At 39.6% G+C, this 23,121-nt stretch overlaps 1 protein-coding gene across 2 annotated transcripts in view; it reads left to right on the top strand.

Annotated features, from left to right (window-relative positions):
- Positions 1 to 23,121, top strand: part of LOC146613845 (metabotropic glycine receptor-like) — a 117,220-nt gene that overhangs the window by 69,808 nt on the left and 24,291 nt on the right. For both annotated transcript variants that reach the window (XM_085378988.1, XM_085378987.1), the window contains exons 3-5: positions 3,028 to 3,130; positions 11,979 to 12,190; positions 18,008 to 18,076. In XM_085378988.1, the coding sequence (XP_085235114.1) occupies positions 3,028 to 3,130; positions 11,979 to 12,190; positions 18,008 to 18,076 (384 nt within the window). The remainder of the gene's footprint in view (positions 1 to 3,027; positions 3,131 to 11,978; positions 12,191 to 18,007; positions 18,077 to 23,121) is intronic.

Raw genomic sequence — 23,121 nt, 5'->3', positions numbered from 1 at the left:
TGTCCTTGCAACATTGGAATTTCATAAATGCACGAATGGCTTGGAATAGAATAACGTCACAACAATGTGATTGGTCACTTGCAATGTTGAACCTGGAACAACATTTTCATGATGGTCTGGGAACAACACCAACACGAGGATATCAGATCATCCAAGTTGGGAATGCAGGATGAATGTATATTTTGTGGACTTTTAAAGACGAACAATTGTTTCCATGTTAAAATGTTTCCATCTGAAGTTTTTTGCCCAAACACTGGTAAAATAAATGTTGACAGTGGCGAGTGTTAAATGGTTACTGCTGTGCTGTTGCAAAAAAACTGAACGCTGACAAGCTGTTTTATTGTTAGACCATAATGTTGGCATGTTTTGTTAAAGTTTTATTTGGGATGGTGATGTAATTTTCTTTGATTGCTAATATCAGTGGACTATTTATTATTATTATTATTGTTGTTGTTGTTGTTGTTGTTGTTGTTACATTTTTTTTTTTTTTTTAAATTGTGGCTGTTGAGGTGGACACTTCACTTTGCATTGTTAAAGGAAAGCACTTCATTGGCATTGTGTTACTGGACTGACCCTAAGCAATCATTGCAAATAGCAACTTTGCTATCCATTTTAGACACTAAAAGAAAAAAACACTCACAGACCTTACTAGCATCACATGTGCATAACTCAAGTGTCATCTTATCAATGTGTTATGTGATCTTCAATGCGTTTTTTTTTTCTTCTATTTCTGGTAGATACAGACATTTAATTTAAAGTCTTGATGTTGCATCTGTCTACATACTGTTAATTACTAACCCTAATGAGCTGTTGTGTTTTATTTTGGACTGGGTTTACACAAATGCTCACTGAATGTGTTGGCAATAAAATAAATTTAAAAAAATAAGTTGGATGTACTTAATTCATTTGTGTGGAACCTGTTGACAAAATAGATTTATGTAAAACTAATTAATAAAGCACAAGGTGGCTGAAAATATAATATTTGAATTAATCTAACTTAAATTTAACATTTTACTGCCACAAATAAGAAATGTGTTGAAGTAACTAATCTAAACTATCTAACCTGAAAATATATCATCTATGTTCATACAACATAACTTGATTTAGTTAGTCTTAAATATGTCTTGTTAATCTTAAGTAGTTTTTTTAAATTAGATGAACTAAAGATTTTTGCTTTAAACTAACATAATTCAATTTCGTGGAACCTGTTGACAAAATAATTTTAATTAAAGTCAACGTTTCATTTTTTTGAGTGCATCTTCCTATTCAGAAGACAGAATTTCTGAGTTCTGAGTACAATCGAAAGCACCACGACTGCAGTTTTTGTGTTGGATGTAAAAGGCGCACATGACGTGGGAAAGGCGTGGGATTTCTCTCGTGGAAATATGCATTATACATTATATTTTCCTTTCTATTGGTAGGTGGCACAGTGCACTTGTGGCAAGTAAGCAAGCTAGAAGACTGGCAAAGTTATGGAAGCAACACATTAACAAGAGAATTCTGAGTAAAACCAAAGTTACTTTCCCTAGTAACTAGTTACTTTGAAAGTAACGAGTAACTTGAAGTAACTGAGTTACTTTTGAGAGAAGTAACTAGTAATCTAACTAAGTTACTATTTTAAAGTAACTTACCCAACACTGGTTATAACCTTCATTTTATGGAGGCACAGTGTGAGCACTCAGGTCGCATCAGAGCATCGGGCCGTATAGTGTGAGACCCTGCATCGTGACCTATCAACTTCTAACCCCTGTGAGTCAATCGTGCAGTTTGAGCAGGAGCTGAATAACGTGACTGAAAAAATCGCACAGTGTCTGCCCAGCTTTAGGTGTACTGTCATCCGAGACTTGCACCGCAGTGTCGGCGTTTGTTTCCCTGTTGGCCATGCTTCTTTTTGTGGTCATCTGTTGTCTTCCGGTATTTTCTCCGCAAGTGACTTTTCCTCGACCAATGAGATAAGCGGTAATCTGAATTGTCATACTCGAATTGTCATAAGTGTGCTGTCAGCTCATTGGTCACAAAGCAGGAGAGGGGCTGGGAATTATGTTTTCAAACAAAGCGTTAATTCCATTAACATTTATAGACTACTTTTGATTCTCACTGTATTACGGGACAAAGTGCGTCCCTTATTAGCTCAGTACGGGACGTGTACTTTTGTTTCTAAATATGGGACAATTCCGTTTTTTAAGGGACCGTTGGCAACCGTATACAACATACAATATTATATATAGATGAAGCTAGCGAGCTAACTCCCTGCTAACTTCTAACGCTGTTAAATTTCATAAATTCAGTTTTCATGGATGCCTGGATGTTAAACCTAATTGTTACACCTGGTAAAGCAGCCACACTGATCATTTTATTACAGATGAAAGAATTTAGACAGTTTTTAACTCTCAGTGATGCCGCAGTGATTGTGTGACTTAGGGACATCAGACTTAAAGGCCGGATGCAGGCACAGGAAGAACGTGTCAGCTCCACACAGAAAGGCCCCAGCTGGCACATCTGAACCCAGGACCTCCTTGCTGCACCACTGACTTGATAACTTTGCAGATAATTTTTCTAGAAGTTAATAAACAATCTTATTGTATAACTTTAGCTGGAACTAGTGAATTTGGATCTTTTATTGCCTAAAAGCGTTGCTGATGTTTGCTGATCAGATAATCTATTCTCTAACTAATCATTTCAGCTTCAGGGGAAAAATAGATTCATACTTGCATCTGTTTTTATTATTGCACTGTGTGTGTGTTTTGTTATGGTTCTGACATCGAAAATACCAGAGAGAATTTATGATTTTACGCCCACTTGCTTTTGGATTCAAGAAGCAAACAGAGCTGAGTCGGCTGAGCGATCATCTTCATCCTCCTCCATCCTATTGTTTTATGTTCACGTAATTTCCTCCACCAGCTCCTCGCTCTTAGTCATGCAACTCCTTCCTGTGATAATCCTGTTGATTACAACCAGAGGAAAGTGATTTTTCTTTTTTGTTCTAAACTAATCTCCACCTGTCTCTGTCTGTTCTTTTTCCTCCAGTGCACTCCCATTGTTGGCCATGGATTTGTGTTGGACAAGTACAAGTGCCAGTGCAGGAGAGGATTTTACCATCCGAGCCGAGTGGCGCTCAATGGCTTTAAAAGTAGGTTACAAAGCTCTCTGTAATAATAATAAAAAAAATGCATATTGCAGTGAGCTGTCAGATCAAAACTTTGAGTCTTGCAAAAGCAAACTTCTGGGAATTATGGAAAAAAGAGGAAAACAACCACCTTTTTTGAGCTGACAGTCACACATTTTGTTTGAAATTCTTGTTACAGCTTTGAAGGGGTATCCTGGGGTTTGTGAGGTTATGAAACCTCAAGCTCCAGTCAAGGGAGTTTGACTGCTCTTATGTTGAAATGTCTACTACGTTTCTATTCTGAGCTCCAGTGGGAGCCACAGGTGGCATTCGAATCACAGACCTGTTGGATTGTGTGACGGCTGCGTAGATGTAGAACACAAGGTGGAATAAATTAGAATAAATGTTTAGTTACATTTTATTTGACCATTTGCCAGACGGTTACTGTTGCTATGCCTGTCAGGTTTTTTGTTCTTAAAGGGCGTACGGTGGCAGTGTCACAGTGTGGAGTAGAGAGGACCTAATGCAAGACTCTGCACACTGAGGCAAGCCTTTGTGGCCGATGAAAAGTGCCATATGAAACATGAACATGCAACCAAAACCAGAAACCAAGGTGCAAAAATAGGAGGAAACCTAACAGATGTTTTCACAAAGAACAAAACTTTATTAAGTACAACTGTTCAACTGCTCCTTCACAAATATTTAATCAACTGACCAGAGCAACTCAATGCATTTAGGCATGTAGACACAATCAAGACGAGCTGGTTAAAGTAGCATTTCACAAACTGCTGATCTACTGGGATTTTCCTGCATAGTTGTCTCTAGGAAAAGTATCATAAATAACCACCTCTTACAACAGTGCATGCAGAAGAGCATCTCTAAATGCACAGCACATTCAAACCTTGAAGCACATGCAGAAGAAGACCACACCAGATGCCACAAATACGAATTCAAACAGGATCGCCAAAATGGGAGACTGGAAAATTATTGTCTGGCTTCATGATTCTCAGTTACTGATGCAACTTGGTTGGAATTTTGAGTAAACGACGTGAAACCAGTGATCCATTTTGCCCTGTATCTATCCATGGTTCAAGCTGCTGCTGGTGGTGTAATTGTGTGCAGGGATGTTTATCAGCACGCTTTTGGCCCCTTAATAGCAACTGAGCATTATTTAAACACCACCTGAGCATTGTTGCTGACCACATAGATCCCTTTATGAACACAGTGTCCCCATCTGCACAAATCGCAAAGCTCCGATGATCTTAAACTGACTTTTTGAACAGGGCAGTGAGTTCACTGCACTCAAATGACAGATCTTAATCTAGTAGAGCACCTCTGGGGTGTGGTGTCAATCTGACGTAAATCTGCAGCAACTGTGTGACGCTATCATGTCAATATGGACCCAGATCTTTGAGTGATGTTTTCAGCTCCTTGTTGAATCTGTGCCACAAAGAATTAGGAAAGTTCTGAAGTCAAAAGGGATCCAATCAGGTGCTAGCAGGTTTGACCTAATAAAGTGACAAGTGAGTATACACAGAGGTCTGATTAGGCAATAGACATAAAATGGGAAAGCCACAGGTGTGCATAATCACCACAGGTGAACGTAATCAAGGCAATCAGACAGACAGGAAACATCTAACCTAGACATGGGAAAAAAAACCTTCATAGTAAAACAGCAAATAAGAGAACTAATACAGATGTAAATACTAACTCTTAATGAGACGTCAAACTAGGGAACAAACAGGAACCAAGGCAGAAACAGAGAAGGGAAATCCAACGAAAACACAAATCAAACTTTAAACTCTAACAGCAAAACAGAAACCCAAGCTTGAGACAGAAACTCAAATTCAGAGCAAACCCTGGCAGTTTGACAGTTTAGCTCCTCTGAAACAGCATCTTTGACCTCAGATGGCCGTAAATGAAATAAGAAAGCTGTATAAGCATATTACAGGGAACATATTTATTTTGTTTTCTATTGATTCTAAGCTCAAAATAATCATATATCATATACTGAGCCTTAGTTTATCCTGTGTCTGAAACTATTTGTTTCAGCTCGCTTCAATCACGCTTTCTTTGAATCAGCTGCCCTTTTTAAAACAAAAGGTTTGAACAGCAGGAGGGGTGGGCTACTGTGTTGTGTGCCTGAGATGATCACTTTAAAGATATCCAATCTCACTGACATGATACAGAGCCAAGATTAGAGCGCTTAGAACAGTCTGAAGTCTGAGCTTCTGGCTGTGATCACATTATTTGGCATTTTGGTCATGTTTAATATGTGCATCCATCATTGTTACAGAATGACAGAAAATAAGGAAAAGCATGACGTCTGTTTTATGTAGCTGAAAGCACATAGCTAACAGTTACCTACCTGATATGATGCTGAAAGATTATGACCGGTGCTTGTGGACCAGGAAAAAAGGGTCTCACCAGTTGCTCATGCAGTCACTCAGCACATCCAGACTTCTAATAATAGAGATTCAGAGACAGTAAAATTATAAAAAACTGTCTTGTAAATTTCAATAAAGATGCTTAAAATAAAAAGTTTGCTAAAAACACATTTGTCTTTTACCTGATAGCGATGCCAATATTTCTTCTTTTTTAGTGTGCTCTTGTTGCTTCTTGTTGAAAACATTCAACATTTAACAAACTAAAGATGCATTTAAAAGGATGCTTGCAAATAAGAGTTGAGATATAATGAGAAAGGAGTTTTGTTAATGTAACACTGTCCAGCTCTGCTTTGGGTGGAATTTGTAATGTGCTGGGTTCAATAAATAGGAGGAGAGAGCTGCGATAATTCAATAACCCCCAAAATCTGAGATTAACAAAAGATTATGTAACACCCGATGAAGGCAAATGAGACCTCAAAAGCACAACTTATGAGCAAAAATCAGTCTTTACAAGTTTCACTGCACAAATTCCCAGTCCAAGCAATCAGACGTCAGAGTATGTTAGGAGCAGGCAAGCAAGGGTCAGCCTAGAAAACCAGCAAATTTTAGGTTTTACAGAGAGAATGAGCAAAAGGCAGAGAATGAATTCCCTGCAACAATCTACAAAGGAAAACTGGCATAGAGGAAAAGTAACATATGGAGCAAATACGAAAAGGTGAAAACAAGGTCCAGGTAACACAGTTCAGGGAACAACATATTGTAGGTAAAACACACAAAGGCAGGAAGACTGAAAAACAAGAAAGACGAGTTTCTCAAAGTAAAAGACAAAACAAGTGAATAAAAACACAGAAAAAGGGGGAAAGAGAAGGGGAAGATTTGATAGATGAATTATTTTATTTTATTCTAATGCAATCACAAAGATTAACACATATATACATATTAGGACTGTAACAATGTGCATGGAATAAGAACAAAAATAAGGAGCACCAAAAATGTCATCATAAAGCTCAACTCGTAATGGAAGCATTACACAGCGAAAGACAGCAAGAAGCACTAGTTAGCCAGGTAAGTTTCCAGCCTCAGAGCACATAAACACACTGTTTCATTTACTTCATTCCTTTTAAGTCTAGTGTCTGGTTTTCCAACTAATCAGGACACAGGACACAACCTTCTGCATTCCTTGCACACTAAAGTATATCTCCTAACAGAACACTATGCACATTTCTGAGATATATGAGGAAATCTTAAGCTTTATGGGGCGTTTGCTACGCTGCATATGGACAATTGACGTTCAGGAGAGCAGTTTAGAGAACAGTAAGCTGTTATTGCCTGTCCTACAGCTCTGGCAATCGATCTTATTTTCCCAATATTCCTTATTTTTCATTCAGGTGCGAGAAACAAGAAAAGAAAAACTAAATTTGCACACCCTCTTGGCCTTGGATCATTTCTCTGCTGATGTTCTGCTTTTCAGACTTGCACTTTTCAACTATATCGTTAACTTTAGCCCCCCCGATCATGCTTTGGGTTTGAATGTCGGTTTTCTTGACTGAAAGCGCTGCAGTGTCCTCGGACAGAAAGCCTGGCCCTGATGAGCAATATAATCATTCAACTGCGGTGGTTCTCATCCCCGACTCCAACAATGCAGCACCCCAGGGGGGTTGATATGCTAAGCTGGAGCTTTATTATAATGCAGTGTGATGAAGGATGTAGTCAAAATGCTCAGTCTGTGAAGAGACTCATCTTCCAAACCCCATGCAGATCACCTCTTTAAAAATCGCTGTGACTCAGATTGCATTGCAGTTGCAACCCTGATTTCCACTTGTGGAACATCAGTCTTAGTCTTTGTGCAGCTACACACAAAGAGACCCAAAGCAAGAAATTTGAGTATACAATTTATGCACTACAAATGCAAATGCCTAAAGCGTGCAGTGAGCTTTGCAGCAGCCTCAATGAACTGAAGAAGCTGTGCAAGTACAGTTTTGCAAAATTAATAAATAAATAAATAAAATTACAAAAATCAAACAACGTTAGGGAGAAAAACCAACAGTTGTGAAGAATGTACAAACTGAAAAGCACTTTTTACTTGCAGTAGTTTAAGTGGTTTGGAAGGACCGCCTGTGCTCAAACTGAGAGCCGTGGTATCACTGTGAACATCTGGCCCCTGTGACAGATGTGTGAAAAATGAACCAAGCTTTCTTCTGTCTGCCTTCAAGCCACTGTGAGAATGATTCGATCTTCAAATCAAACAAAAGACAATGCAAACACAAATTTATGATACAAAAATTTTAGATAACACGCACACACTAGTGCTGCCACAAACCATTATTTTGATAGTCGACTAGTCACCGATTATTTTTGCAATTAGTCGACTAATCGGATCATGCACCCATTGGACGTAAAACCTACAGCTTATTGCACCAGCATGCATTTGCTTTCATATAACAATCATTAGCTTACAGCTTGAAGTGTTTAAGGTATGTGCTAGCTGATTGCAGATTGTCTCGGTGGAGTTTAATAAAATTAGCCGTCTGCTCTTTGCTCCTAAAATATAACAGGACACTGGAGTAAATTCTCTACCATCACACTTGTGTTTAATCAGTTTTCTGTTTGATGTTTATTCAGCTGTGTAAAAACTATAACTATATAAGTTATACAAGTGACTTATATATCATGTTTAACCTGAGTAGCGAAAGAATGCGGGAGGTTTGACAACGATGTGCCGGGAGTTCGCTGTTCTCGCCGGCTCCAGTGAGCCTTGACCTCTTGGTCAGCTATCGAGCTAGCGGGGTAACAGACGTCTCTGAAAACGTCAGAGCATTTTTGCGAATATGTGATGTCTTGATAAACCGAGCAGATATTTAAAGTTTACACAGCTGTATTCTCGCCTTAAAATTAAAAGTTTATATTGTGACCCAGAAAGAGTAATATTAAAACTAAGTAGCTGCCGCAATTGTTGGAAACTGGAATTGGCTGAGCCGCGCTCTGAATTCTGCGATAGATTGGGCCACGAAGGATACACCCGACCCATCCTTTAAATCTGGGGAAAAGGAAGACACATTTGTCGGCCGCATTTGGAGGAGCCTTCAAATTTGGACAGCCTTCGTCGTGTCGCTGTAACGTAATCAGCCTACAAATGCAGCCTCCGAATTTGGACACAGCTACTATAGCAGAGACTGCTTCTTCTTCTTCAGCATTTAACGGCAGCTGGCATCCTTGTAGATGCATTGCTGCCATCTTCTGTTTCAGTCCATTATTACACTCTTAAATTCTGCTACTTATTCCTGCGTCTTTCAGGACCTTACACAGCTTCAAACAACGAGTTTGACTATTAAATTAGTCGTTGATGATTTTGATAGTGTAATCATGGCAGCCGTAACACACACACAAACACAGATGTAGATGATGCTAATTTCCGTTGTTACTCAGGAATGAGTGTAAGAACAGCTTAGATTGGAGGGTTCAAGGGAAAAGACTGAGACTGAGCTGTGCGGCGGAAAGATGCCCGGTGTGTCGGGAAAATGATGCTGCTGGGAGAGAGGAAATAGGATGTGGTGAAGGAGGACATGCACACAAAATGTGGTGTGGCAGAGAAGGATGCACGGGACGGAAGGAGATGAAAACACATGATCTACTTGGCTAACCTCTTAACTTGAGCATCTGAAAGAAGAAAAAATAGTTCACCATAATCTGAGTAATAGCTTGCAATAAGTACCCACTTTAAAACCTTTGCATTTGATGTACTTATGTATTATTTTTAATTGGATTTTTCAAAACTAATTTGTATTTTGTCTATTATTACAATTGAGGCAGAATGGGTATTACAGAAATGGAACAAAGACTGCACTTGTGCCAGCACAAGGTAATATGCTGTTTCTCTGTATAGCCCCTGGGATACAGAGGAGAGAGGCTGGTGGCTGTATTGTATTAATTTCAGCATTCATCTGATTTTGGTTATTAGGGCTTTGTTGAAGGATCTAACTACATACTTCATCTTTGAGCTGTTTATATTCTCATCTTTCAAATAACGCAGTAATAAAGTAATGTGAATACTTTAGACTAAATTGACTGTGCATGTGATCCTCAGGTTGAGATGTCACAGTTGTGCCATTTGGTTCAGTATGTAGACCAGAATAATGTGTGCGGTGTGAGCCACAGCTGGGCCAGAAGTTATTTGCTATTTGTTTAAACCAACACTGCCAAAAATCCCCAACGTGCTCTGGTTGTCGAATGTAAACCTGCCACACACACCTTATAACACTCGGAGAAATTCAGTCTTTACAGCAAGTCGGTCGAGGACATTTTTCTTCAGTAATGGAGTAAGCTCAGTAGTTTGACAACAACAACTCAACAAATGGGCTGTGGGCTAAAACAAGGTCCGGTTTGACTCAGCTTGACTCATGCGCCACAGTTGGTGCTTATTTATTGACATCTGGCATTTGAAAGTAGATGGAAATTGACAAGCTGAGGTTAGGGACTGTCAAAAGTACACGCAGCATGGGCCTCCGGAGTGTTTTTTAGACATCTTCTCATCTTTTTTTAAATATTAAAACATTTTTCCTATCTGGACTTAGTCTCTTTGTAAACACAATACTCTATTTCAACACTTTTAGACATTTCTTGCTTGTTTTTTTGACACTATTGATTTCCACCCAGACCTTTATTAACAGTCACGCTCTATTGGACTGAGATCTGCTGACTGTGGAGGCCATTTGTGTACAATGAACTCATTGTCATGTTCAAGAAACCAGTTTGAGGTCGTTTGCGCTTTGAGCCATGGTGCGCTATTCTGCTGGAAGCAGCCATCAGAACAGGGGTACACTGTGTTCATAAAGGGCTGGACATGGTCATCAACAATTGTCAGGTAGGTGCTGGTATTCAAATAACACAAAGTATGCAAAGAAATAAATCCCCTGCATCATTACTACACCAATGCCAGCCTGAAATACTGAGAAAGGGCAGAATGGATCCATTCTTTACTCTGATCCTTCCATCTGAATGCTGCAGCAGAATTGGGGACTTCTCAGACCAGGCAATGTTTTTCCAGTCTTTAATTGTCCAGTTTTGGTGAACCTCAGTTTCCTGTTCTCAGCTGACAGCATGTGTGGTCTTCTGCTGCTTTAGCCCATCTGCTTCAAGGTTCCAAGTGTTGTGCAGAGATGCTCTTCTGCATATCTTGGTGGCTCTGTAAACTCTAGAGATTGTTGTGTGGAAAAATCCCAGTAAATCAGCAGCTTCTGGGATCCTCAGTCCAGCCCTACAACCACATTCAAAGTCATTTAAATCACCTTTCTTCCCCATTCTGCTTCAGTTTGATGTAGCTCATTTTGACCATATCTGCAGGCATAAATTGTTGTTGAGTTTTTGCCATGTGAGTGGCTGATTAGGTATCTGCATTAATGGCCAGTTTAACAAATGTACATAATAGAGCGTATCTATGTATGAGGAGTTTAAAGGGCAGACATTGATGAGACAGTCTGTGCCAGTTGCAGCATGAATCACGCTCACATTCATTATGAATTTGCATAAGGATGCAAACACAGAAAATAACATCCTGTCATGGTGAACACTTATTGTGCGTATCTAAACACATATTAGCTGAAATTCAGCTTCTCTGTGATTCACAGCAAAAATACAGAGTCTCAGATCACAGTTACCACCATGCATTCTTTTCTCAGCCGAATGAAACCACTTCAGTGGCTACTTAAATTCACTTCTTGCTTAAAATTGTTTTTAACCACTATCAAAGAAATTTCAGCACATTCTCTTACAATCACGCTCTGCTGAAGCATTGTGCAACTGCGCCGCATTTGCATACCGTATGAGCTCTGGGACCTACAGAGGAATTACATGCTTATCAAACATCATTTGCTCGAGGAGCTGCATGTCTGTGTGTTTGAAAAAAAATGAAGGATTTCAGCTACAGATTGACTGCAAATCCCATTGCAGCTGACATCCTGGAATTAAGAATTATATTTCTTGCATCATCTGTCGTGTCTTTACACGTAATTGATTAAATTTAGGTTTCAAAGGAACCAGTTCATGCTAAAAATGAACGTTCTCAACGGGAAAAAAAAAAAAAAATCATGGATAGAATTGATAAACCCCATCCAAATCCATGTGTGTCACATGCTGATATTACTACAATTACGCAAACAAGACTGAGGAAGAGAGCAGTGACACAATATTGTATCTTCCTCGCCTTCATTATCCATCATTTGCTTAATTACAGGCTGCATTCTTGTAATTATCTCCCCAAGGCTTTTTGATTCATTGGCTTGATGCTTTCTTTGCCTTGAAATTGATTAACTGAGCATTTAATAAGGAGTCAGCCTGTGACAGCTAAATGCAAATTAATTGCAGTGCTAATCAGACCTGTGTCCCGAGATGTGATTAGATTTGAATTTGCAAAGGCTTTCTTTCTTTGAACTTGAACAACATAAGATAAGTGATAATGAAACAAATCTAAAGTGTATTCACATCTTCAGGTAAGGAGCAGGGCTCTCACAGAGACGAATCCTCCGACGTGTCCAGCAAGTGCCTGCCGTGCCGCGAGGGCTGTCCCTACTGCCGGGATGACACGCCCTGCCTGGTGCAGGAGGACGGTGCTCTGAGGCTCTCTGTGGCCTCCTTCCAGGGTCTCTGCATGATGCTGGACTTGGCCAGTATGGTGGTGGTCTACCACTTCAGGAGAAACAAGGTAAGGAGAATGCAAATTATCGGTTGCATGCTTTTCTAATGTGGATAGGGACATGCTTAACAGCTTATTCTACTACTTAGTTTAGACTTTGGAGGGAGTTTGGCATGTGTGGTGATGTCAGTAGAGCTTACGCCGGCCTGCACTCATAACCTCATTTTTTTTTCAGTGCAAAGTTTAGAGAGAATTTGAAATAGTCAAAAACCTAGAAGCACTCTGAGAGAGGAAACCTCCACCAAGGCAGCTCTGTGGGCAGGATTTACATTTGAGGGAATCATTTTGTGTTTTGTATACATTCATTTTGCTTTCTTTGTTCTTTTTAAATGTAGTTTAAGACATTTGTAGCACAACAAAAACAAGTGCAAAGGCTTTGTTGAAACCCATTTTAATATATACTTGACATAATTGGCAGATTTTAAGTGTAAAAGTGAGGTTAGAGGTCAAATAAGACATGCTATTTGGATGCAAACTAAAAAAAGTGATATTTAGAATCCCCATATACCAGAATCATTTCCTAAATGCTGAAAATACAAAGAAAGGCAGCAGAATTTCAAGCAACGATTTAAAGATAAGATACATTTTATGAAGGTTTGAGCTTATTTGATCTTAAAGAAGAGGTTAAAATAACATATTAGAATCCACATATATATTCCCTATAATCCTATGTGTTGTCAATAAAAACAACGGCAGTAATACACATAGTTTTTACTTTTTTTAAAAATAGCTCTGTAAATCACTTTGACCTATAGATCAGTCTATTGACCTTGAAGGAGAGGTCAGAGGTCACATGTGACAGGCTATTTTACTCTATAAGGTACTTTCTTTATGTTAACAATACACACCACACTTATAAGAATCATAATGTGGAAGCTATAAAATTTTTGTCAGCTTTTGAAACTAAGGCACATTTTCATGACCTGACTCTACACCCGTATAAGTTTCATCAGAATTCATTCAAAAACTTTCAAGCTGTGGTACAAACATTAAAAATGACACGCACATACGCAAACACTACTAAAAGCATAACCTCCTTGGCGAAGAATACCCAAAGAATACCTGAAGATTGCAAGATTACATTATACTTTTTTTTTCACCTAAAGACTAAAGGGACCACAGCAACAACAACAACAACAACAACAACAACAACAACAATCTTTATTTATAGAGCACATTTAAAAGCCTTGGGCATACCAAAGTGCTTTACATAAAACAATAAAAGGTTCAAACATTGATAACGGATAAATAAAAATAAGGAGTTATGTTCATAGATAAAAGCTACCAATAAGAATGACTACAGCACATGGGTAATAGCAAGATAAAAGCTGTACCACCATAATAAAAAACACCAATAGAAAGATAGGAGGGAATTAATACAAGAGGTCAATAGGTCACAGCAACCAAACAAACAAACAAACAAACCAGCAATTAAAAGGTGGAGAAGGCAAGTTTAAAAAGATATGTTTTAAGCTGTGATTTAAAAGAATGAATAGAATCAGATGCCCGGATGCCAATCGGGAGATTGTTCCAAAGCACAGGTGCAACAAGAGCAAACGATCGATCACCTCTAGTCTTAAGTCGAGATCTGGGCTGAGCCAGCAGTAACTGTGACGATGACCTTAAAGCCCTGGCAGGAGCATAAGGGTTTAAAAGGTCCTTAAGGTAGCTGGGTGCAGTGTTGTTAGTAATTTTAAAAGTAAACAACAAAATTTTAAATTGAATACGATATTTGACAGGCAACCAGTGCAGATCGGCAAGGACAGGAGTAATGTGGGCAAACTTGCTGGTTTTAGTTAGAATGCGAGCTGCAGCATTCTGAACTGTCTGTAATCTCTGTAAAAGGGAAGAGTGGAGACCACAATAAAGTGAATTACAATAGTCTAGCCTCGACGTTACAAAGGCGTGGATGAGCTTTTCGAGATCTTTATGCGGGATATAGCGCCTAGCCTTAGAGATAAGACGAAGCTGGTAAAAACTAGATCTGACAACAGCAGACACTTGTTTGTCAAATGAAAAGGAGCTGTCAAATAAGACACCCAGATTCCTGACAGTATCAGAGAGAGAACAACTAAGAAAACCAAAGGCATCCCGAAGTTTGGCACGAAGGGCATTACTACCAAAAATCATAATCTCGGTTTTCTTCTCATTAAGGATAAGAGAATTCGACAACAACCACTTCTTGGCCTCAGACATGCATTCTCGGAGGCTATTCAGAGACAGAGCAAGATCGTCGTTTAGCTCAAAATAGAGCTGGATATCATCTGCATAATAGTGATAAGCAATATGGTATTTCTCAAAGATGGCACTTAAAGGAAGCAAGTATAATGAGAAAAGGGTAGGGCCCAGCACAGATCCCCCACACTCGCACAAGGAAGATAATACTAAACTGTGTCATTAAACTGTCCCCGCCATGGAATGGCGACCTGTCCGGAGTGTACCTGGATATTTGGTCCACAATGACGCTATGCTGCATATGGTAATAAGTGGATGGATGCTGAAATTGTACGGCCTAACAGTTTTAGAGCTTATCCCAAACTACACACTGACAGTCTCCCCTACTCTTCAATTTTGGTATTTTTTGCCTAATTTGAAACAACCTCCATAGCGAAGATTAACTGGAAATGTCAGTGAAATGTCATGGAAAATTATTTTAAATTAAATAAAGACGAAGGTTTCAGGGATTAAATTCAAACTGAGTGATTATGACAAACTCACGAATGTTTTGAAAATAGGAACCGCTGTGTTACAGCTGATCATGCCTTCACAGTACTAAGCCATCAGAGTAGCAAAAGATCCTCCCTGCCCTCCCTGGCCGCATGCAGTTCAACGAATTACATGCCCAGATTAAAAGAGGACATTTGAGATTTTGTCCTTGTGGTAAGACTCGACTTAAGCGGTCAAAGAAGTGCAGGAGACTGATGCTGTCCAGTGTAGCAAGTGATTTATTCACCATTCTGTGGCCCAAGAATATTTACAAAGAAACAAATAAGAAACTCAACTCTATAATTAACTCAATTCAAATAAACATAACTGAACTTAAATCAACGGAAATTAAGGTCAAACTGCACACAGCTACACTGACCTGAACCCTTCTTCTGAAACACCTGCGTTCGTCTGCTTAAATAGTCCCCTTAATCAAACACTTTCTCCTCTGGACTATTCCATTCAGTAGGTAGGTGAGATGAACATGATTATATTCATCCTCTACTACTCCTCTTGACTGGCAACATAAACTCTGGTGTAATCAATACATATCACAACATTAAATCTATTTCTTTATAAACCCTTTAAAATCAACTTTATTAAATTATAAGAATTCTTCCCCTCCTGCCCTTGGTCTCTTCCTGTGACCTCAGATGAACCCAGAAGGTATAAAGCAGGAAGTAGAACTACATTTTCTCCTTTTGCTTCTGGAAGACAGGTAGGTAAAGGTAAGTTCAAACAATACAAATTAACAGTTGAAATAAATAACATGTTAACTTAACAAACTTGCATGAATTGATTTAAACCAAGATGTTATATTATATAATCTGTAAAAGTGCAGAACATAAACAAACCCGGGATAGTAGATGTTTGTAGTGATGGGCAGATGAAGCCCCATGAAGCACTGAAGCTTTTCATCCAATTGGTTCACCCCAACGCGAAGCTTCATGAAGCTTCATTTGCTCTAGCAGGACACCTACTGGACGTAAAAATAATAGCTGGCATGAATTTGAAGAGTGTGGCATTTTGCACACAGCCTGTAAATGTCAACAACAAAAGGAGTGTGTAAAACATGTATATTGTAGTGATGGCAGTATACTGTGTATATTTATAGTGGCAGTATGGGAAATGATTATTTGGAAATGCTTGAAATGGAAATGATCATTTACTGTGAGGTGAGGTGTGGTTGGGGTGTGGACAGTGGTTGTGCTTTTGTAACGTTGAGGTATGGACAGCTACACACTGAGGCTTTGAGCCTCAGTCCTGCCTGTTCACATTTTATTCTGTAAAAACTAAATTTTCACTGCTTTTATGACCTTTTTAGTGGGGAGAACATAGCTAGGATTTAATGATTTAACAAATCTTTTGAATCCTTTGTCCTCCACAATGCTAAATGGCTGGGAGTCCTCAATCACCATGCTGACCAGGTCTTCATCTATTTGAGATTGTTCTCCTGAGGAAAGACAATAAAGATAAAGCACAAATATAAATATCACATACGTAACTTATAACAGTTGTATAATATTGTTATATCATTTAGTAACATTACTGCATGCTATATTATCATGGCATTTGATGGCTCACCTGGTCTTGCTCCACAATCGGTGTCCCCCTTATTCTCATGCAAAGCTCTGTAGTGCCTAAGCATGGATGAGGTGTTGTTGTTATATCCCAGCTCCCTGGCACATAGAAAACACTTCACCTTGTACAAAAGTCAAGACAGCTCAACATAAATTGTATTGCACCATCAGTATCATGAAAATACATCTTCTGTAGAAATTTACATACCTTGTTGGGAGGAATAAGATCAAAATGTTCCCACACAGGGGAGGACAGCCTCCTCTTCTTAGCTGGCTCCATTCTCTCCTGACTTTCTCTCCTCACTCTCATAAACCTCCAAACGGTCTCCAAACTCTCACTAACCGCAACTCTCCATCAAACACCCACATTTTTGAATGAAGTCTGAGGGGTTTATATCGCTGTCATATCTCGCGGCAAAGTTCGAACCACTTCATGAACCAGTCACGTGGTACAGCCGGGCAGCGAGGCTTCGGACGTCATCATTTTCAGCTCCTCCCATAAATGAAGCAAGCCTCGATACGCGCTTCGCGGAAACGCCCCCTCCATTACTCGACACACGCTCCGAAGCCTCGATACAGAACGTCCCATCACTAGATGTTTGCCTATTGCAGATTACATGTGAAATATGGTTAAATCAAAACAAGAATGTTAACTAAGAATGTAGACAAATGGTCTTCTCACCCACTTTGTCACAGTCCTCAAATAATTTCAGTATGCAACGTAGAAACTGGAAAAAAAAATATTGCTTTATTTACGACATACAGCTGCTTCTTAAAGCATTGCGAATTCACACAAATTTCCATCGTATTCTATCAAGAATAAAGCCAAATAAAGACAGACCAGTTGATTTTATCTTATTTTATTTTAATTTTTATGTAATTTTTATTGTCTTATTACACTGACATCATTACCATCAACCGTACCCAGCCCTCCTTCATTTCAGTGTGACATTCTTGCAGTCTAGGATAATAATTAATATTTACAATCACTCCTCTGGCATTTAAATCTTTCCTGGTGATCTATTTATAGACAATCGTGTTGTTGCCTCAGAACTTCCCATATTTCTTCACTTCACAAGAGATGTCCCTGGAGGCCTTTGGATGAACATAAAAAAATCTTATATGTGGTAATGTGGTAATTAAATACAACCCAGAAAAGTTCTGTCGTCACTAAGAGACATATATTTTATATATTTGTGCGATGTATCATTTGCATTTTCGTGCAGTTGCATGCAAGTCGTGGCTGTTATGTCTGACTTGCAGCAGCAGAATCTGAAAGGTAAACTATGGTGGCCCCAAAGGACAAAGCAGATACAAGAGAGAAAATGAATGTGAAGAAAGGCTCACTGCAAATCCAGAACAAATATCAATACAAGCAGCAGCAACATTATAGGTACTTTTGCATGCCCGTCAGCAGCCTCAGCGTCTGATACCATCAGGCCAATCATTCTTTTTCAGTATCCTTCAGCAATCCATAAATAACCAAGCTCTCGCTGTCATTGATTCATGAGATTTTGTCTTTCTCTCTCCTTGTTAACAGAGCATTCGTACATCTGGTCTCATTCTGCTGGAAGCCATCTTGTTTGGTGCGCTACTTCTCTACTTCCCAGTAAGTGTCCATATTGATCTTGCATGCCACCCACCAGTTTACTGCTACTTCATTTTTTTAAATATAAAAGTTCTCAGAAGTCTCAGGGAAACAAGCAGCTGGGTACGTCTGGGTATGCTTTGTCAGGAGAGAGACAGAGTGCGCTCAAACAAACTTGCAAACAAAAGCATGTGTTCATTATAATGACTAGTTTTAAGGTTTTATTTGATAAATAACTGATGGACCAGTGGGCTTGCATGAATTACCATGAGGCATGCATGCTTTTGTCTGCACATTGCAGGCACAATTTTGCACCTGAGCTTAAAGGCCACTCTTTAGAGCACCACAAACAGCCTCTTGTCACTGAGATGGAGAAGAAATAGTGATGGGCATTGGTAAAAGTCTCTCCTGACATTCATGGTGTTATAAAAGAAAACTAGAGAACAAACACAAACCGCACATATATCCAAACAGATGGAAATAGGTTTGAGATGTGATTTCACCATCTATGAAGCTCTTCTAATGCAGTTATTGGCCATAAAGTAGATATCAAAAGAGAGGTGTGATGGTCAAATCCTAAGCATTACAGGTTTAAAAAGAGGGAAGGAGTGGTCAAGGTCTGCTTTGGCTGAGAAAAAAAAACCTTTTCAAGAAAGAAAATCATTTTTCAGTGTCCAATATTTGTCATGTAGTGTGTGGATGTGGATCCCACACGCAGGTTTAGGCAGTCAAAGCTCGGTTTTATTGATAGTCCATGGAAATAATTCAAAAGAAGGTGAGTGCAAAAAGGTACAGGGAAGATGTGACGAGGCAAATAGCAAGGGAAACTAAGAATCACCAGAAAATATCAAAAACAGAACAAAACTGGAAAGTTCATAAACAAGGCGGGGGGTCAACAACCCAGGACTGGAATACTGGAGTAATGTGAAAATATCCCATTAAAAAAAAGCCCATTTCCTCAGTTGTAGCTAGATGTTGTAGTACTATAGTTAGGATCATTACAACAACAGAGAGCTGGACATCACAGTTGGTGCGTACTTATAGAATAAGTGCGTTCTCTTCCACGTGTGCCTTTGCCTGTCTGCGTCGGCTGTATGTGCCAGCCAGTACGTGTGCTCGGGTGACAGCGTGCGTTCTATATGTGTGTATTTACACTTTTGGACTCAGCCCACATTGCACCTGGAGTGCTGCGTCAGGAGCCCATCTTTAGAAGGGAGGCAGATGGAAGAAACCTGCGCGCCGTATAACACAGAGATCTGATGTAGCCAGGGAATTCACTCCTTTCAAATCCTCGCACAGACTGCCAACAGTGGAGCCACTGCTCTTCTCAAACACAAAGCCTGATGGCCGAAAAAAATCAGCCAGAAAGAAAGAAGTTCCAATCGCTCGGCTAAGTCCGGGGATAAAGATTTTGTTCTTATTCTAAAGTTACTGGAGTGTAACCGTATGCACGACATTTCCCCCAGAATGAAAAAAACAAAAACCTGAAGCTGTTTTTTGTTGCAGCAGACAAAGAGCTGCAGGTATTGCATCCTTATGTGACCACACCTTTCTTGCTTTTGCATTCATCCATCCACTCCAGTTTACCCCAAGGATAATCCAGTTCCAAAAATATCCCCCACCCGCAAAACACTCTGCCGTTCTGTCATCCTCACACACATGAAGGTCTCCTTTCCTCCACCTTACCTCCTTGTCCCCCACCCCCCTCCTCCCTTCATGTTTTCCTTTGATTACCTCCTCTGCATGTTCTCTCTCACCTCTGTGTCTGCCTCCCTCTCCCAGCTTTAACGTTTGTTGCTGTTGCCTATTTTTTTTTGCTGCCACCACAGACCTCTTCAGCTGCAGCTGCTCTGCTCTGGTGCTCAATGCATTTTTAAACAGTCCATCAAGTTCTAGCACAACTTGTTTTAAAAATACTTCTACTGATTAATTGATGGAGGACGCTTGGGAGGTTGGACGCAAACCAGGAGGGCCACCTTCTCTTCTAGGCAATATAAAAATATGGCTTTTTATCGCAGTCCCCAGTGATTTTGTAATCCACATGAGTGGTACTGCAGAAGGTTGTGACGCTGTCTGTCTGCCTGTATTGTGTGTGTGTGTGTGTGTGTGTGTGTGTAGGCAGAGTGATGGATGGATCATGAGTGTGTTTAGGTAGCTTCAAAGCCTCATATTTTCCTGTGGTCATGTGCATGGATTTTCCATTTGCATGTTTTTGTTTTGCACAGTATGTAGGTGGAAGGAGCAGCACATAAGAGCTACTTTTAGCTCTTATGTGCCGTTCAGATTTATTGTTTTGCTGTCATGTGAAGCAGAAAGCTGGAAGAAGTGATGAGGTGAAGATGCCAAGTAGGATGCAAATCCTGAAAACAGACTATACTGAGACTGAGGCAGGAGAGACAGATGGACATAAGGAGGAGAGACACTGAAACAGGAGGGAAAAATAACAACCTGTTGAGTAGTTAAGATGTTGTTCACGTTTGCTCCGTCTTTACTTCTGTCTGTTTCAATCCGTTCCAAAAACTAGTTTTTCTTTGTGTATTTTTCTGCTGTGTTACTGGCTCCAGCATTCTTATACTCTTAAACTTTGATTCTCAAGCGCTCAAAACCATTTTACTAACGTCGGCGCTGGAGAACGTGCTCAGATTTTATATGTTATGCTACATTTAAAAGTCATGCTTTCAAATTGTTAATATCACCATCAAAATACTGTGAAGCACGAAAAGGAACATTTTCACGGTACACTCATGAAAAACTAAGTGCACCCCATTATTGTGTAACCTATCGAACCACCTTTAGCAGTATTAACTTAAAGTAATCATCTTCGTCTCATCTCCTCTTCTTTACAACGTTGTTTCAGTTCGTTGAGGTTTGCAGGCATTTGTTTATCCAGCTCTTCCAAGATCCCACCACAGAATTTCAATTAGACTGAGGTCTGAACTTTGACACGATGATTCTTGTCTTTTTCAGCCATTCGGTTGCAGATTTGCTTTCGTACATCAATTTTAGCCAAGCTTTTGTTGTCACAAAGATGGCCTCGCATTTGAGTGAATAACACTTTGGTATACAGAGGATATCACTGCAAGATGATCCAGATCATAATCCCTCCACCACCGTGCTTAACTGTTGGAATGAGGTGTTTGTGGTGATATGCTGTTTGGTTCTCTCTAAATGCGACGTGCACTTCATCGTCAGACATCTGCACTTTCGTCTCCCGAGAATTTGCTGGGAAGATCGTGTCATTTTGTTAACACACATCTGAATGTGTCAGACCAGAAAACTGCCAAGATTTCTGCTTTTAGGTGTTCACACTTGCTGATGATCAGTTAAGCGAGTGCCTTTGATTAGCAGATTCTGGCTGTTACGTCCATTCTTATGGGTATACTTAGTTTTTACAGGACTGCATACAGTATACTTAAAGTGGAACTGAAGATTCCCAGTTAATTTTAGTTAGCGCTGGTAACTGTAACTGTAGTTTCATACTTTATGTGTCAGAAATCTTGGGATGGCAAAAACACACTGCTATAGGAAGTCAGGCAACTGGCCTTTTTCCATCATTGAGCAGCTGTGAGTGATTTGAGTTGATGCTCCATGTGGCATTAGTCTGCTAACAGTAGGGTGCAGTAAAAGGAGCAAAAGGAGTTGGTTACCTTGCTGAGAAGCTGGGGAAGCTGCTGTTCTTCATAACAGCTCACTGTAGCTGTGTCTTCAAAATAAATTGCTCCATACAATATTTCAAACTGTCAAAAAAAGAAAGAAAAAATGACCAATGTCTTCTTTTTCAGGAACATTTTAATGAGCAGTGGCTGGTTAGTGCTAAGCTCACTGGGAACTTGTGGTTCGCCAGCTAAATGCTTCCACGGTGGAGCTGCAGTTGAAACTGATGGGTTTGCATTAGGATTAGGTTAATGCAAACCCATGCAGGACCGTTTCTGCAAATGTAACCATGGACACCAAGTCTGTATTTAAACAAATATATAAATCTGGCAACTGATAGACGTCAGATTCCTATTTTAACAGAATGCTGACAAAAAGCAATCATTATTCACTTGATACATTGTTAGAAAATGTTCTAATTTTTCTATTTAATAATACATTAACATCAACATCGCATGTACTGCTTTGGATTCCTCTCTGGGGATTAATTAATGTTTATTTTCAGCAATAGTACTATTCAAGTGTATTTATTTAATATATGGATTATTTATACATGTATTGTGCCTATGCTGTTATGTTACTTGTTATTAATTTCAATTAAAATTTACTTTAGCACATGTAGTTCGCAACTTTTAGCTATTAAATAACAAATTTCCTTCAAGCCTCTTATCGATAAGTGAGTCATGTTCAGGCTGTTCCTTAAATTGACCCAATTCTGACACACACCTGCCTGCCTTCCAATATCAATTAATTTATCAGCTGCAGTATTAAAGAGGAAGAGCAATAATTCCTTTTCTTGGGTCTGAGATGGACTCTGCTCCCCAGTGTCTCATGACGGGCATACCAATAACAGACTCCGCGAGGTTGTGATGATTGCGGATGGAAGGAAAAGCCTGTGAGTGCCATGCTCCATGCTTTGACTCAGTGTGTCACATTTTTAATCAAGAGGTGAGAGAAATGTCTATATACCGGAGCTGAAGTGAGTGTGAACAGAGCGAAGGCTGAAAATAGGGAGTTTAACCGCTCGCTGAACCACATTTCTGAAATTCATCTTGCCTCTTTTAAGACTGTATTTGATTATGAAACAATCACAGCAACATTATCAGTGATGAGGAGGTAATAAGCTGCAGATTAGTTCCTGTGACATTTGTTATGAGTCACGTTGAGACTTGGCTCTGCTTTCAACTTCCTGAATACCTGCATAAGATGCTGTGAGATTGAATATTTCTGTCCTTTCATCTTTCTGTCTTTGCACCATAGTCTTTGTTCTTCATTTCCGTGGGTAAAATAATGTACACTGTGATTCATATTCCCCACTACACTTTAGCTTCTCTTCTCTGTTAACGCATCTCACAGCCAGACGGTTACAGCCTCGGGGTTGGCTTGTTGCTCAGCTGGGTTTGCCACAGATG

This window comes from Diplotaxodon limnothrissa, linkage group LG18 (genome assembly GCF_057381915.1).
Source record: "Diplotaxodon limnothrissa isolate DT_005_m linkage group LG18, D_limnothrissa_male_GT1.1, whole genome shotgun sequence".
NCBI lineage: Eukaryota > Metazoa > Chordata > Actinopteri > Cichliformes > Cichlidae > Diplotaxodon > Diplotaxodon limnothrissa.
The sequence above is the reverse complement of the archived record's forward strand: the minus strand, read 5'-3'. Positions and strand labels throughout refer to the sequence as shown.